The following is a 14,587-nucleotide window of genomic DNA, read 5'->3' as shown; positions in this document are numbered from 1 at the left end:
TATTCACCTGCTTCGGCATGTGTAACATTTTTCTGTCAACTCTGCATATATCCTTCGCGATATTGCACGTTTGTCAATGGAGCAGTTTTAGAACATACTAAACTGATCACATTTGTGCAGGACAAAGCTGTCCCTCTGAGGACATTTCAGAGGTTACAGGGATTGATGGTAGCTGTACACAGGCTACACCGTGATGATTTAAATGCTGCAAATTTTAATGGACAGTAAAACAAAGGCAGAACATCTGATAGTGTTATTTGACAGAACACCGGCACACTAACTTCATATTGAAGCACAGATAAACAAAGGCAGAGTACCCTAACTCAATTTGAGCGTTCCAAAACAAAGCCAAAGAGCGGTAACTGGTGTAGCAGTTTTCTGCCTTGGTTTCTCACAGGCTTTTGGAAGTGACTGTTAAGACAACCCATTATTTTCTCGAAAAAACAATGAAATTGACTCAAGATACTTATCCACATGACAAAGGAGATCTTGAATGTGCCAAAAGTATCAATAACTCATTTTCGACCAAAAACGAAGTTACGGCCTCTTGCCTTTGCACGACAATGTAGATCTGTGGCTATACGCATTTCAGAGACCGCCTCAGGTGGTTTAGAGAGCAAAAGGGGAGCCTTCAACGATGAGGATGTCCCCTGGGAAAGGTAATTCGCTAGATTTCTTTACACCAGGGGCATCCACACAGAGCCCTGCTTGCGCAGCGTCTCTGCATTTGAATAACTCGAAGCCAAATGAACCATGCGAGCAGAGTATGGATGTCTCCATCCACCCCAGTGTGTAGATCTGGGAGAACAGGAAGGCTCATTAGAGCTGCACACTTATGACTCTGCAGGGCTAGAGTCCCGGGGCTTAGCAGCTTGAGCCATCCGGATGGGAGTTTCCTCAATGAAGAATCATCGCAATGAATGCATCCAGCCCCATTTGAGGCTCCCAGACAAATAACACACAGCTCGTGACCATCACCATGCATTAAAAAACAAGGGCATGGAGGAAAACAGTGTTTTAATGTCTGCTTACCTTCTATTTTTCTTTCTTTCTTTACACACACAGCTATTTTCACACAGCACACAAACAAGCGGCTTCCTGATGACAAAGAATCTTATGACGTGTTCTTAGGCACCCTTCTTATACGCTAGGGCTCACCTTGTGACGTCATAGCACTGTGTTGGCTATTGAATGGTGTGTTTGTACACGTGCCTCAGACACCAGGTTCCACAAGGACACATCCCCATAGCGTCAGCAGCTGATGCAGTGTAGAAGTTCCCTCGAAAAGGAACTTAAAACAATCTGCACATAAACACATTATAATACATGTCACATTTAGCTGTGCTTTTTATAGTGTGTTGTATATATGTAGTGGATATTGTAATGGTGTTTCTGTCTCTGTCAAGAATGAAAGCTGTCATTGGCAGGAGGGACCTTCTGTCCCAGGCAGGGGGCAAAAACCTTTGCCCGGACTAATGGGTTTGGCCCTTGAGGGGTCCAACTCATGAACACTGATCTCAACTGAGGTTGTTGAGACCATCCTAACTCTAGAGCTCCCTCCATGAGGAAAATATATGCCTTGATGTGGGTAGTCTTTACTTCATGGTGCAGGAATCGCCCGTTGGACCCTGCCAGGGTAGGTTCAGTGCTGGAGTTCCTTCAGGATTTCTTTTCTACTTGGCCATAGCTGCTTGCTTATATCTAGGGAGACACCCTCTAGTATCATGCTACCTTCATGGCACACTGAGGTTAAGACCTGCTGTACATGTGAGAGTTCAAGGGCTTTCACGCTCAGTAGTCTTGCAGGCCTTTTATCCTCCTCTATTCGGCAGGTGTCAGTATGGCATAGTGGGTATTATCGTTCCCATAGCGTTGCTACTTCTGATGTAGAACGAGTTCCCTCGAAAGGTTGCGACACGTCTCAGGTTACGACTGTAACCATTGTTCCCTTAGAAGGAACATACTTCCTGTATGCCTGTGTGCAACTTACTTCAGCCAATCAGAAGCTGACTATGTTTGGTCCAGGTATCCTTTATAGCTTCCGTGGTACGCCAACACGCATCACGGTAAGACGTTCCACCAATGAGTGATTACATAGGTGCTTCAGACGCAATCATGCAGAGGCATTCCCATAGCTTCACTACTTCTGATGCAGCATGTTACAGTCGAAACATGAGACGTTTTCAATATAAATATATACAGTGTATATATATATATATATATAACATTATTTAAGGGAAATTGTCTTTCTCAAATAGTTTGCTTTGCTTTCTCACTGAAGCAGGCAGCTCAATGACCTTCAAAGCATTAATTGTGACCTGTTCTCCACGATCCCTTTCTTCCCTCTCAATGTTTTCATCTCTGTTCAGTGCTGTTTTCTATTAGCTCTTGCATTGACTACATTATTTTCTACTCAATAGTTTCTGTATACATCTCTCTTTTAAACTCTGACATCCTTCTTTCTCACTTTTTGTGTGCTTCCCCCCCCCCCCCCCCCCCCCCCCCCCCCCCCCCTGTCTAGCATCACAACTGGTTTTGCTTCAGGAACCAGATTTTACAATGGCTGCCCAATATTTATGCAATACTATACAATACTTTCAGTCTACAGTTTATATACTTTATGTACTTCTCAGAAATATACTTTAAATTACACTTAAGTGTACTTGACTTATACTGAGAGAAAAGTCCAAGTATATTTGGCCTGTACTTGTACTCAATCTTTTGATCGAGGTATACTTAAAAGTATAATTAAGTATTCAAAGTATACTTGGCTTGAAGTTGTGTTAACTCTTTTGATCGAGTAGCCTATTAAATATACTTTTTTTTACATAGTTTTTCATATACAGTCTTATGAAACTTACATTGTTTGAAAATATTGATTAGAATATTGATATAAAACAGATATGTTTCTAATTCTGAATTTTTGTGTCCACTGGTAGTGTACATAGGAATTTACTCTAATTCTATTTTACTCTTTCCCCACCATTGACTGAATTTTCCAGCTATCCGTGTTTTCACTGTTATACGGTAGGGGGCGCTATGACACATCTTCTACAGAATCTCCGGATCAAAACAAAGGAGTAGAACAAGCTGAAACAAGTGATAGAAGATTGCTCACTCAAATGTAAAATAACGTGATCATCAAACATTAAAAAGCGTGTAAATCAAAACTGCTTAATTTTACCAAAAGAAATGTCGAACCATGAAGAGAAAACGACTGTGAAGCTTTGGGGGTGTTGGACTCGATCTACTCCATCTGTGTTTTGATCACGTTTCTGAATCTGATCAAGGCGTAGTCTTTGACAAAAATGAGATTTTCTCATCTTTTTTGTTTAACATGTTGCCCTTCTTTATGAAACTTACCGACATTCAACTGTTGATAAAACAGGATGCATGAAGCTAATAAAATGTTTTTAAAATTAAAGTAGCCTATTTTTCAAGTATAAAAAATAATATCTATATTTGAACATAATAGTATACTGCAAGTGCAAAAATAATATATAAATAGTAAACTATAAGTATAATGTTATGTTCACTTAAAGAAAACATACAAGTATACTTGCAGTATAAACTACTAAACTAGTAGTTTACTGAGAGTACACTTCAGTGTGTACTTTCATAAACTAAAAAATGTCTTTTCTCTCTTGCAAAGTAATTTAGTCTGGCCCACTTTGCAGTTTACTCTCAATAAGAACCAGCCACGTCTACAGGAAGAAACCGTCTGACAGACTTCTGTTAAAGTGACAACCACATTTGGTTTTGTTTTGTTTTGATGTGCTGTTTATAGATTTTTACAATATATAAAGGGTGTGATTTTGCATGCAGATCGTCATTTTCCATTTGCAGACTTTAATTAGTTTGTGGGATGGCATTTTATTCATGTAATCAGCATGCTGACCTTATGTGTCTGTCTCTGTCTGTGTAGTTTGGAGGTGGAGAATGGACCCTCTATCGGCTGCAGTCCATTGGACCTACAAGTGTCACCGGGCTCTGGTATGGTCCTGCATCCCAACATGGCCAGTCACGGGCAACGGCGAGAGTCTTTCCTTTACCGCTCAGACAGTGACTATGACCTCTCGCCCAAATCCACCTCTCGCAACTCCTCCCTTGTTGGAGAACAGTTGTGAGTAAAAACTCAGCACTTTACACCTTTACTGACACAATAATACACCAATACTGGTACAATAAATCAAAGGTGCTTAGTCCAGCTACAGTTTATCACAGTTTGTTGAAAATTGTGAGCTAAATACGATGTACTTTTTCAAGTGGATTTTCAAGTGTGTATCCATGCATGCTTTCCATTTAATGTTGCCCACAACTGCAATGAAAGTCGAGAAGTTTGTGATTGTAAAAAGTGGCGAGAAATACTATAGCAAAATGTAAAAAATTAATATACATCCTAACTAGATATAAGATATTAATTTACACAAAAAACAGCACTATTTATTTGTTAGTACGGAAGCCTTAAGAGTAAATTTAAAATGTTCTCGTGATCTCGACATAACAAAAGTTGTTTTCTTTTGCTCTTGACATTAAAAAACACAATTATAACTGTGATAAAGTTGGTTTGATATTAGACATTCGGTCTTTTCTTCAACATTAAATGACGCGGAGAACAAATCTGAGCAAACAAGCTTAGTTTCATGAATTTATGATGCTTGGGAGGCTAACAGCCAATTCTAAACTGTGATATTAATGGTGAAATTGCCTACTAGAGGAAGCCACAGGATAATGAATCTTTAATTTTTTTCTATCGGTTTCCATCCCTTTGAATGGAAACAAATGCATAGATCTAGTTCATTCTCATATAACCTGGCACCAGCTCAGAAGCACATGCAGCGCAAGAATTACGGTATTCCATTTTCTTTTTACTTGAAGAAAAGATTGAATGTCTTATGAATGTCCAATAATAACCAACTTTTAAGATAGAGATCATGAGAAAATAACTTTTGTTGTCGGAATCATGTGAAAATTAAGTTGTGATCACGAGAAACAACTTTTGTTAGGTCAAGATCATGAGAAAAAATTAAGTCGAGATCACAAGAAAACTATTTATTTATTTATTTATTTATTCTTTCTTGAATTTATTTGATATTTTTTATTCACTTTATTTTATTGTTTATTTGTAGTTTTTAAATTGCATTTGTTTAATTGATTTTACCATATGTAGTTAGTCTTTTATTTACTTAATTATTCATTTGTTTACTTATTTTAGTTTTTTATTTTATATATTATTTATGTTATATTTTTATTTTATTATTTATTTAGTATTTCTTTTATTTTTACATTTATTTAATCTTTTTTTTATATATATATAATTCTTTTCCTATATTCAGTTATTCCTTCATTTATTTATTCCTGTAGTTCTTTATATTTTAAAGTTTTGACTGACTTCTGAAATTAGGAAACTTATATATACTTTTATCAGGCTCAATTTTGCTGTTACCTTACATTGTGTTTTATGATTTGATCTCATAGTACATCATATTTATTTTATTTTTATACTGTTTTAATACTATTGTTTAGCCTCCTCTGAGAAATAGTCCTTGACAAATTATTTCACAGTCTAACATAACTTCTCAATCTAAAATTTAGCTCAATCGGTAAACACATGAATCAGTAAACAAGGTCTTCAGGTTCACCACACAACACACATACAGGCAAGTGTGTGAGAGCAGGTTTGACATTAAACTCTGCAGTAAGGTAGATCTTCACGAATACGACTCAGTACGTCTGCAATAAATTATTCAAGTCTTTGCAGCTTCAGTTCAAAAAGAAGTGAAACTATAGAAGCAATGCAGAAATAATGCATAACATAACCTATTTAAATCTGAGTATATAATCTGCTGAAGTATATTACATTAAGTAAGTATGAAGTAAACAACTAATAAAGTATATAAACTTTACGTATATAAAGTAAATTATTTTGAACGGAATGCGAATTATAGCATGGACAATACAGTACACAGGTTTTGTATTCTGTATGATATTTTTTTGTGTCCTTTGGTTGTCAGACATGGTGAAGATCTGATAGTCACTCCTTTTGCTCAGGTACGTTTGGCTTTTGCTTTCTGGAATGGAAGACTATAATGAACAAAATGTGAATGATTTTACACATGTGGACTTATTCATGTCCTATCTGTTTTGCTGTCATTTTATTCAATAGGTGCTTGCAAGTCTTCGCACTGTTAGGAATAATGTCAGCTTCCTGACAAATGTGCCGTGTCCCTCCAGCAAGTAAGTGACGTTTACATGCGTTTCATAAAATGTAATATGAGGAAATACCACAAGAGGGCAGAACTCACTTTATATGTTTTGTCAGACTGGATGGAAGAGACACTAACCTACTGTTCTGGCCTTCATTCGTATAATGATAATAGTAAATGTCTAATAATTTCTATTGATGCTAAGTCTAGTGTGATCAATTGGTGATGGAATTATCAGTTTCTATTGAATGTTCTCATTTATTTTCCTGCTCTTCTTTCTAATGTATTTATTTTTCTGCTTCACTTAATAGAAGATCACCAGTCAGCAGTCAACCGCCAATGACCAAAGGCAACCTGTCAGGTAAGATCTTCTAAATCCATTCACAGACGTTAGACTGAGGAAAGTTCCCTTACGGTGCTCGTAAACCTCAGTGTAAATTACTCATATCATCTTCACTTGAAGGGACGACTATGATTTGTGTTATGAATAAATATAAAGTGGTAAACTACTTATTGGCTAAGTTAAGAGAGTGTTAAAGGATACTTGGGGAAAAGAGTAATCTCAGTGGAAGATGTAAAACGTTTCAAATTCTATGTCACCTGTCAGGAGCCTTTTTGTATTTCACCACAAAACCACATAGGTCAATTAAATACAAATGATTTTGTTATTAAAATCAGCATTAAATGAAGTAGCTTGACAATCTCATGTTTCTTTGCTATGTTTGGGCAGGACATATTGAAGAACCCAATCAATCATTCAAAACATTTTGTATGCTTGAGTCCAAGATGAGCCGTCAATATTTTTAGTCAATTCTTCCAGTTCAGTCTGCCATATTATCTTGGGGTGTGTATGAGGTTTCATGGGGTGATCAAATGCAGTGGTGTAAAGTATTTGAGTAAAAGCGATTAGTTACTGTACTTAAAGGGGTCCTTGATTATGATTTCACTTTTTTAACTTTAGTTAGTGTGTAATGTTGCTGTTTGAGCATAAACAACATCTGCAAAGTTACGACGCTCAAAGTTCAATGCAAAGGGAGATATTTGCTTTTACAGAAATTGCTTTTTAAGGGCTAAAACAAATGGCTGGTAGGAACTACAATGAGCTTTTTCCCGGAATGGTGACATTTACATTAATCCTTCCCCTGGGAACACGCAATAAAGGGGGTGAGGCCATGTTGGGCTGCTTTAGAGAAGATGAAGAGTTATTGTCGCTGTTTTTTACACCCCGGAAAACGTTTGTCCTAAGGCTGACGAACTTAGAGGTTACAATTTATTTGTAACACTGTTCCTGAACATTATAACCTGAACGTTTGTCTGTGTGCTGCTTATTTTATGGAGAACAGCTTCCAGAAGAGAGTACAATGCAGGCTATATAAAAAAAGCTTCTCCTGAAAGACGTAACGTTAGCCATTCCCATTTTGTCGAGACAATCTGTTGTTTATGGATCACAACTTGTACGTACAGATGGTACCCAACCAGAATGCCTATTACCGCCGCGCCAGCCGCCGCGGTGATAAACCAGCCGCGTTTCAAAGTCATTCCCGAAATGACCGCCAGGTGGCGCAAAGGGACATTGTGCAAAACAGCAGCAATTGCCGTATTTTAAAATGTAAGTGGGTTAAATATAAAACCCTAAGCCTAATAGGCATATTTTTCATATATATAAATAGGCCTATAAGGCTACAACAGAATAGAACCAAAGATAGAATCAATTTTAGAACTGAAAAAATAGAATCAAAAGTTAAAAATAGAGACGATATTAGGAGCAATGACGCTGAATATTTTTACTATTCTATTGAGGAATTAGATAAATGAAGAGCTCTCGTGAGCGATACAATTGCATAGTAATTTATAGTGATTTCAAAAGCAGTCCTTAAAAAAAAAAAACATGGAGTAGTGTGGCATAATTTTTGAGAGATTACGCGGAACGCGTTTTAGTTAAGATCCTGGTTTCAATGCCCTTAATGTATATAGGCTAGGCTACTGCTTTAAAAAAATGTCACAACGCGTTTTGAGATTGTTTTGAATTAAACATTGAAGTTTAAAATGTAGTGTTTTGGCACACCAGGCCGAGTGGTGTTACGCATTGTTCAAAAATCAGGTTTTATCAGGTTTATCAGGTTTGTCTTATTATTTGTAGTCGTTTTCTATTAACAGTTCCAATTTTAAGCTTTATGTAGTTTTATGATAGCTACGATGTAAAGTTAACGTAGGGCTCTGCTAGCCTGCTAACTAACATTACAGTACTGATGTAGTGTTTACTTTAGCTTTTGTAAGCTCTTGCTTTTGTAAGACTTCACCACCACTTAGGAAAATTATCCATGATTTTGTGATCAGTTACTGTTTGTATGACCATAGTTATCTGACAAATATGATTAAATGGTGGATAACATCGTATCTATAAGAAAATTACAAAAAAAAACATATTACTCTGAAACGTCCTGTGAAATCTGTGCTTGCAAAGTCCGTGCTTGAAATCCGTTCTGCACAATGGTTTGAAATTGACGTCTGAGTAGAGCTTGCGGATATGAAGGGGTGTGACATTTCCCGAACACGTGCCAATCACAGCACACTGGGCCAGCTAACCAATCACAACACATTTTGTATTTCGGTAGGAGGGGCTTCATCGAAAACTATGCGTTCAACCAGACTGGGGAGAGAGGAGATGTAATAATGTAAAATATGTGAAAAAAAAATTGTATGAAAACATATTCTAGTACACCCCGAAACAAAATCAAGACTTCGTAAAAGGGCATAATAGGACCTCTTTAAGAATCTTTTTGACTACTTTGTAATTTGACTGAGTATCAAAGATATTAGCTACTTTAACTAGATTTTTGAATAAGTATTTGTACTCTTTACTCCAATACATTTGTGATGAGTAATGCAATCAGTTACATTTTGCATGACACCTAACTTTTTCTGCAGCAGTTTATTTATTTCTGCTACAAAAGAAGTGATATCGCCATCTACAAGGCATTGAAGGGTTACAGGGCTTGCTCACCCGATCTTACTAAGGCTACTTTACGCGAATGCGAGTGCATTAGGTGTTCATATATGAGATGAGGACATGACTGCAGCCGGTTATGAGGCCAAAACCAGCACATCCAGTGCAAGTAGGCTTTGACTATTTCTCTTTACTTAAAGGTAGGGTAGGTAGGATTTTTATAAAAAACTTTTTTTCAAATTTGTTTAAGCTGTCTTTATATACCAATACATAATTAAAATGTAAGTGCTCTGAAAAAGAGACTTTAAAAATCGAGTGACTGTAGACCTTTCAATCTGCAATAAACACAGCTCATTATTTCCATTCGGGACGAAACAATTGATTGGTTTGGGCGACTGTCACTCACTCTCGCAACCATGGCTACCACCACTGTTGCTACAAGATCTGCCCATATGCGCGCGCACCCGTTTGATTTGAGGAGCGCAAGAGAGGCGTGGAACCTACGAAGAGTAAAATTATGGCAGAGAAAGAGCATTCAAAATTCAAAGCACCTGCATATGCAGTCAGCGAAGGCAAACAAGGCAAAAACTACTTCCTCGGACCCTGGTTGCCGGCACTCTTGAACGACCTCCTCTGCTTCGCACTCGACCCCGGACCTGTCCTCGAACCGACGATGCGGTACTTGTCACCGGAGTGTAACGTTAGTCCTCATCAGAGTCAACAATGTTTTCATCATGGAAACTCTTACATGCAAAACACCGTATATGTTATGAATCTTACACGAAATTCGCCTTCATCACAGTTTAACTGATGGTAATGGAAAAACGTGTATCAATGCAACCTGTTTTTAGCTTTGCCTTATAAATATAGCTCGTTACCTATAGCCTAAATATAGCTCGTTACCGAATCAAACAAAATATATTTTAAACTTTACCAGTATCGATATGCTAGCTTGATAGTGAGTACTAAAAGCCATCTTATTTGTTTATATTTATAGTGATAAAGTTAGGTATTTTATTACATGTGATTCTGACATGATGTCACTGCATGCACTGCGCTCCTCTCCGCTTGTCTCAGGTAAATAAATGCGTCTTCCTGAGCCTGAGCATTTGGCGTCGCGCGTTCATGTGTTTTGGGGGTGCGGCTTTGGAAGGAGCCCAGAAGGGAGGGGGTGGAGTGAATGGAATTAATTAGCTGTGTTTACAACAGTCGTGAGAGGTCTACAGACACTCAGTTTCTATACTCTCTTTTTCAGAGTACTTATATTTTAATTATGTATTGGTATATAAAGACAGTTTAAACAAATTTGGAATGTTTTTTTTTTTTAGAAAAATCCTACCTACCCTGCCTTTAACCATTAATCTGTTATACTGAAGAGACCCTTTAAAAGGATATTGGTTTACTTATGCCCTTTATGAGCACTTGAGCTTAACTGAGACTTGAGTGTCTGTAGACGTTTAAGAGGCTGTTTTGTCGATTGCAATATTGAGGTGTTCAGTTTTATTTTGACTTGTGATCGCAAACGTGATCGCTCTCCTCACAAATAAACTGTTTCTTGTTTTTCACTGGCATTGAAGACTAGAGCATCTTTGAGCCTATTCAGTACGAGTAAAATACTTAAGCACTGTTAAAATCACATACTCTAAGACTTTTACTCAAGTCGTATTGAAATTGGTGACTTAAAACTTGTAATGGTGTAATCTGTATCTGTACTTTTACTTAAGTATGGTTTTCAGGTACTTTTTACACCTCTGTTCAAATGCAATATTTTGTTATTATTACATTGAAATACTTTATTATATAAATAATAAATTGGTGAATTAATTATATTTTTCTTATAATTGTTAATTGTCTTAAAAATAAGCATAATTTTCATAATGCAATGAAAAAAAAAATCCTTTTGATTCTGGGGTGAAATATAAGCCAGGCGTGTTCTTGTTTTTGTGAAATGAAGCAGTAGGTGTTGTTGGGCTCTTGTACACGCTTTAAACACTCCCTTATCACGGTTAGTACAATGGCCACCGCAACTCTCTCCATCTGAGCGGCCTGAAAATCCCAGCGTCTCTGAAGAAAAGAGAAGTGTGGGTGGAGGGGGGAGAATGAAAGTTTGAGTAAGATAACATGCTTGCATGACCTCTTACACTCATACAAACCACAGAGACGCAATGTGCGTAAATGCAGCGCCGCGGCGCATATAAAAAGCTGTGTTTATTGCATGCGTGTGTGTGTGTGTGTTTGTGCGGGTGTGAATAGTCATGCGTGCGTAAGCATGCAAGAGCAGGATTATGTGCGCACAGCTGTTCATAAAATTCATGAAAGTGTTCAGAGGTTTGTGTAAGAATTTAAGTAAGTGAATCTCATTAAGCATATCGGGTCATATTTCACCCCAAAATCAAAAGAAAGAAATACTAAATGAAATGATGTACTATTTAAATTAGGGGTGAAATTGCATTTCATTACATTATTGAAACCATTTATGTGTGTGCACATTTTTTATTTAGACCTTCTAGAGAAAAAAACAACCACATAAAAGATCAAATACACACATTTTTTAATATACTAGGCAATATTTCTACTGCATATATACGTTTATTTTGTGATTTCATATGCTACAAAAAAAAAAAGAAGTAATGCTCACATGTGTAGTAAATGCCTGCAGGTGTGTGTGTGTGCGTGTGCGTGTGCGTGTGCGTGTGCGTGTGCGTGTGCGTGTGTGCACGCACTCCAGGTGTAAAGGCTTTCGCCACTGATCTACTGAGCTGAGAGTTGAGAGGAGGGGGGCAAAGGATTGTGGGATGTTTTGGTTCCTGTTTCAGAGGCCTCTTAGCCTCATTGACGTCATTCACCACCCACCTACCAGGACCTTCACTTCCTGTGCGTTTGAAAGCGTAGACGCCTCATGGTCCTGGCAGGAAGATACACACACACTCACTCACACACTGAAAATGGTATAAAACTCAACACAAGCATATTAAGTACGAAATCAGAGTATATCGAATGTTGCGCAGTTTCACGCAGACCGTTGTCCCTGATGGCTTGTTGCGTGTGTAATAACACAGCATGAGGATGTTGCTTTTATTTGATTACGGGGGCTTCATTGCTTAATACTTTTACTGAAATGTTTCATGACTAAATGCTTGACTTTCACTTTTACTCTATACATTTTTTACAACGGGTTAACTTGAGGCTACATAAGGGTCAGGCTGACACTGGCCCACTCAGATTGACGGCTAGTACACTTAATCAAATGAGATATAAAAAAAAAAAATGTGTAGGAAAGGAGAAAAAAATCATGCATACATGAAAATAATAATTGCTCAAATACATGAATCTAGCGGATGTCACTCACAAAACTTTGCATGTATGTGGCTGCTGGTCAAGCATGAAAAACTAAAGTTTTATTCAAATTCTGAATTTATTAGATATCGCCTTGAAAGCGTGCAAAGAGCGCTTCACTCGGGTTAGTGTATTGTAACTTAAACCCCTCCGATTGGACATTGCCTTCAAGAAATCAACAGATATGTTTGTGATTGGCTACATTGTTCGACGCCGTAAAAACGGGTAAATAGAAACCTTTGACGCTCTCCAGTGCGCAAACACTTATAAGCAAGGGATCGTTTGCCAAATCGCCAATATGCTATTATCACGGTGAAAACTGATCCTTGACCAGATGTTATGGGCAGCTTTTCCCTCTAAAAGCATTCAGGAGCAGCAGCAGTCAGTCAAATCCCACTATCAAGTCACAAGGGGAAGGCTAAGAAATAAAATGTCTGGCCTCGCAACTGATACATACACACACATTAAATAAATAATTCATTTAAAGGGATAAAAATTAAAGTTGTTGTATGCACTTCTTAATTTAAGAAGAGGATGTTGGTAATAAACAGTTTCAGTTCCCATTGACTTGCATTGTATGGACATAAAATACTATGGAAGTCAATGGGAAACAAAACTGTGTGTGAATCAATATTCTTCAAAATAACATATTTTGTGTTCAGCAGAAAAAAGAAATGCATACAGGTTTGAAACGACATGAGGGTGAATAAACGATGAGAGAATTTTAATTTTCTGGTGGACTAACCCTTTAATACATAATAAGTACATACTCAAAGAGAGATAAACAGACCATAATCTATTATTTATTAGCATGGTTGCAATTTATGTCTGGGCAGAAATAAACAAAAATGCACCAAATATTTCTTCTTCTTTTTTTAAATCTATCTAATCGTTGCTATGTTTTATTATATCTTAGTCTATGTCTGTATCTAGTTTAGCGTGGGTTTAAGTACATATGACAGCATGTTGTATCTTTTCATTAAGAAAAAAAATAAATATATTTTTTATTATATATATTTTTTATACATTTTGATTATTATTATTATTGGTTTAATTATTATTGTTGATTTTAATAAGAACAATAATGACCGTAATTATTGTTGTTATAAAGTAATTAAAGTTGTATTCATGGATGTCATTTTTTGTTGTTGATTTTAGTCATAATCGCCATCATCATCATCAAAAATAAACAACAAATTTATACGACAAACACAACCAGACAAACCAAACATACTGTCCTGTTGTTTCTATAAATAAACGTCTTTCATTGTAAAAACAATGTTCAACAGACTCTATTGAAAACAAAATACAAGTTATATGGATAACAAAACACTTCAGCTGCGTGTCTTCATCTTAATCTGAAGCTCGGCTTCATAAAACACTTCCAGAGGATTTAGGGAGGGAGAGAAAAACAGAAAATGAAGAAAATAGCTTTCATCAGGAGCTCTTCAGGGAGAGAGGTCTCATCCTCTGGCCTGTGTTTGTCCTTTCTCATGTAAATCTGTCTCTCACACTGCCAAGAGCCCGTCACGCTGGAGAAGCAAGGTCGTGCAGCAGACTATCAGGATGAATGAACGTTTAATAACAGAAACAGCTGTGTGAAATCACTGTCTGGACTGGAGCACTGCGATCGGGCTCATGACCATTTTTCTTACAACTTAGTACTTTTCAAGCAAAAAATAAAAGTAAAGAAAGTAAGTTTGTTAGGTTTCAACTTGTAATACAAGTATTTAAGTATATAATACAATACTATTTCAAATGAAGACAATAAGTATAGTGACACTTTCTGGTTTGTCAGAGGCTAGTGGAACATGTTTATAGTTAATGTGATTCTTTGTTTGCTCTATTAGGACACTAAAACATCCACAAAAAAATCACCAAAACACCGGTTGGTTAAAAGTTATTGCAAAATAGGCATTGCATAATGTCTGTTTGTTATACTCTCTTCATACAGATCGACTGGATGTGAATCAGTAAACAGTTTTTTGTGGTTACCTGTGTTAAAGGGGTTATACACCATATTAGCAAGACTGTTGCAGGTTTGCTTTTGCTCATATTCTGATGAGATGTTGCAGGATGTGTAAACAAGATGTGTAGA

General features: G+C 37.0%; 1 protein-coding gene across 1 annotated transcript in view; it reads left to right on the top strand.

Annotated features, from left to right (window-relative positions):
- The window catches only part of LOC311086675 (3',5'-cyclic-AMP phosphodiesterase 4B-like), a 55,173-nt gene that overhangs the window by 28,091 nt on the left and 12,495 nt on the right, over positions 1-14,587 (top strand). The window contains exons 4-7 of the mRNA XM_084119675.1: positions 3,926-4,123; positions 6,015-6,051; positions 6,167-6,237; positions 6,518-6,567. Of these exons, the coding sequence (XP_083975801.1) occupies positions 3,926-4,123; positions 6,015-6,051; positions 6,167-6,237; positions 6,518-6,567 (356 nt within the window). The remainder of the gene's footprint in view (positions 1-3,925; positions 4,124-6,014; positions 6,052-6,166; positions 6,238-6,517; positions 6,568-14,587) is intronic.

The sequence above is a fragment of the Abramis brama genome (assembly GCF_963993115.1).
Source record: "Abramis brama genome assembly, chromosome: 7".
NCBI lineage: Eukaryota > Metazoa > Chordata > Actinopteri > Cypriniformes > Leuciscidae > Abramis > Abramis brama.
The sequence above is the reverse complement of the archived record's forward strand: the minus strand, read 5'-3'. Positions and strand labels throughout refer to the sequence as shown.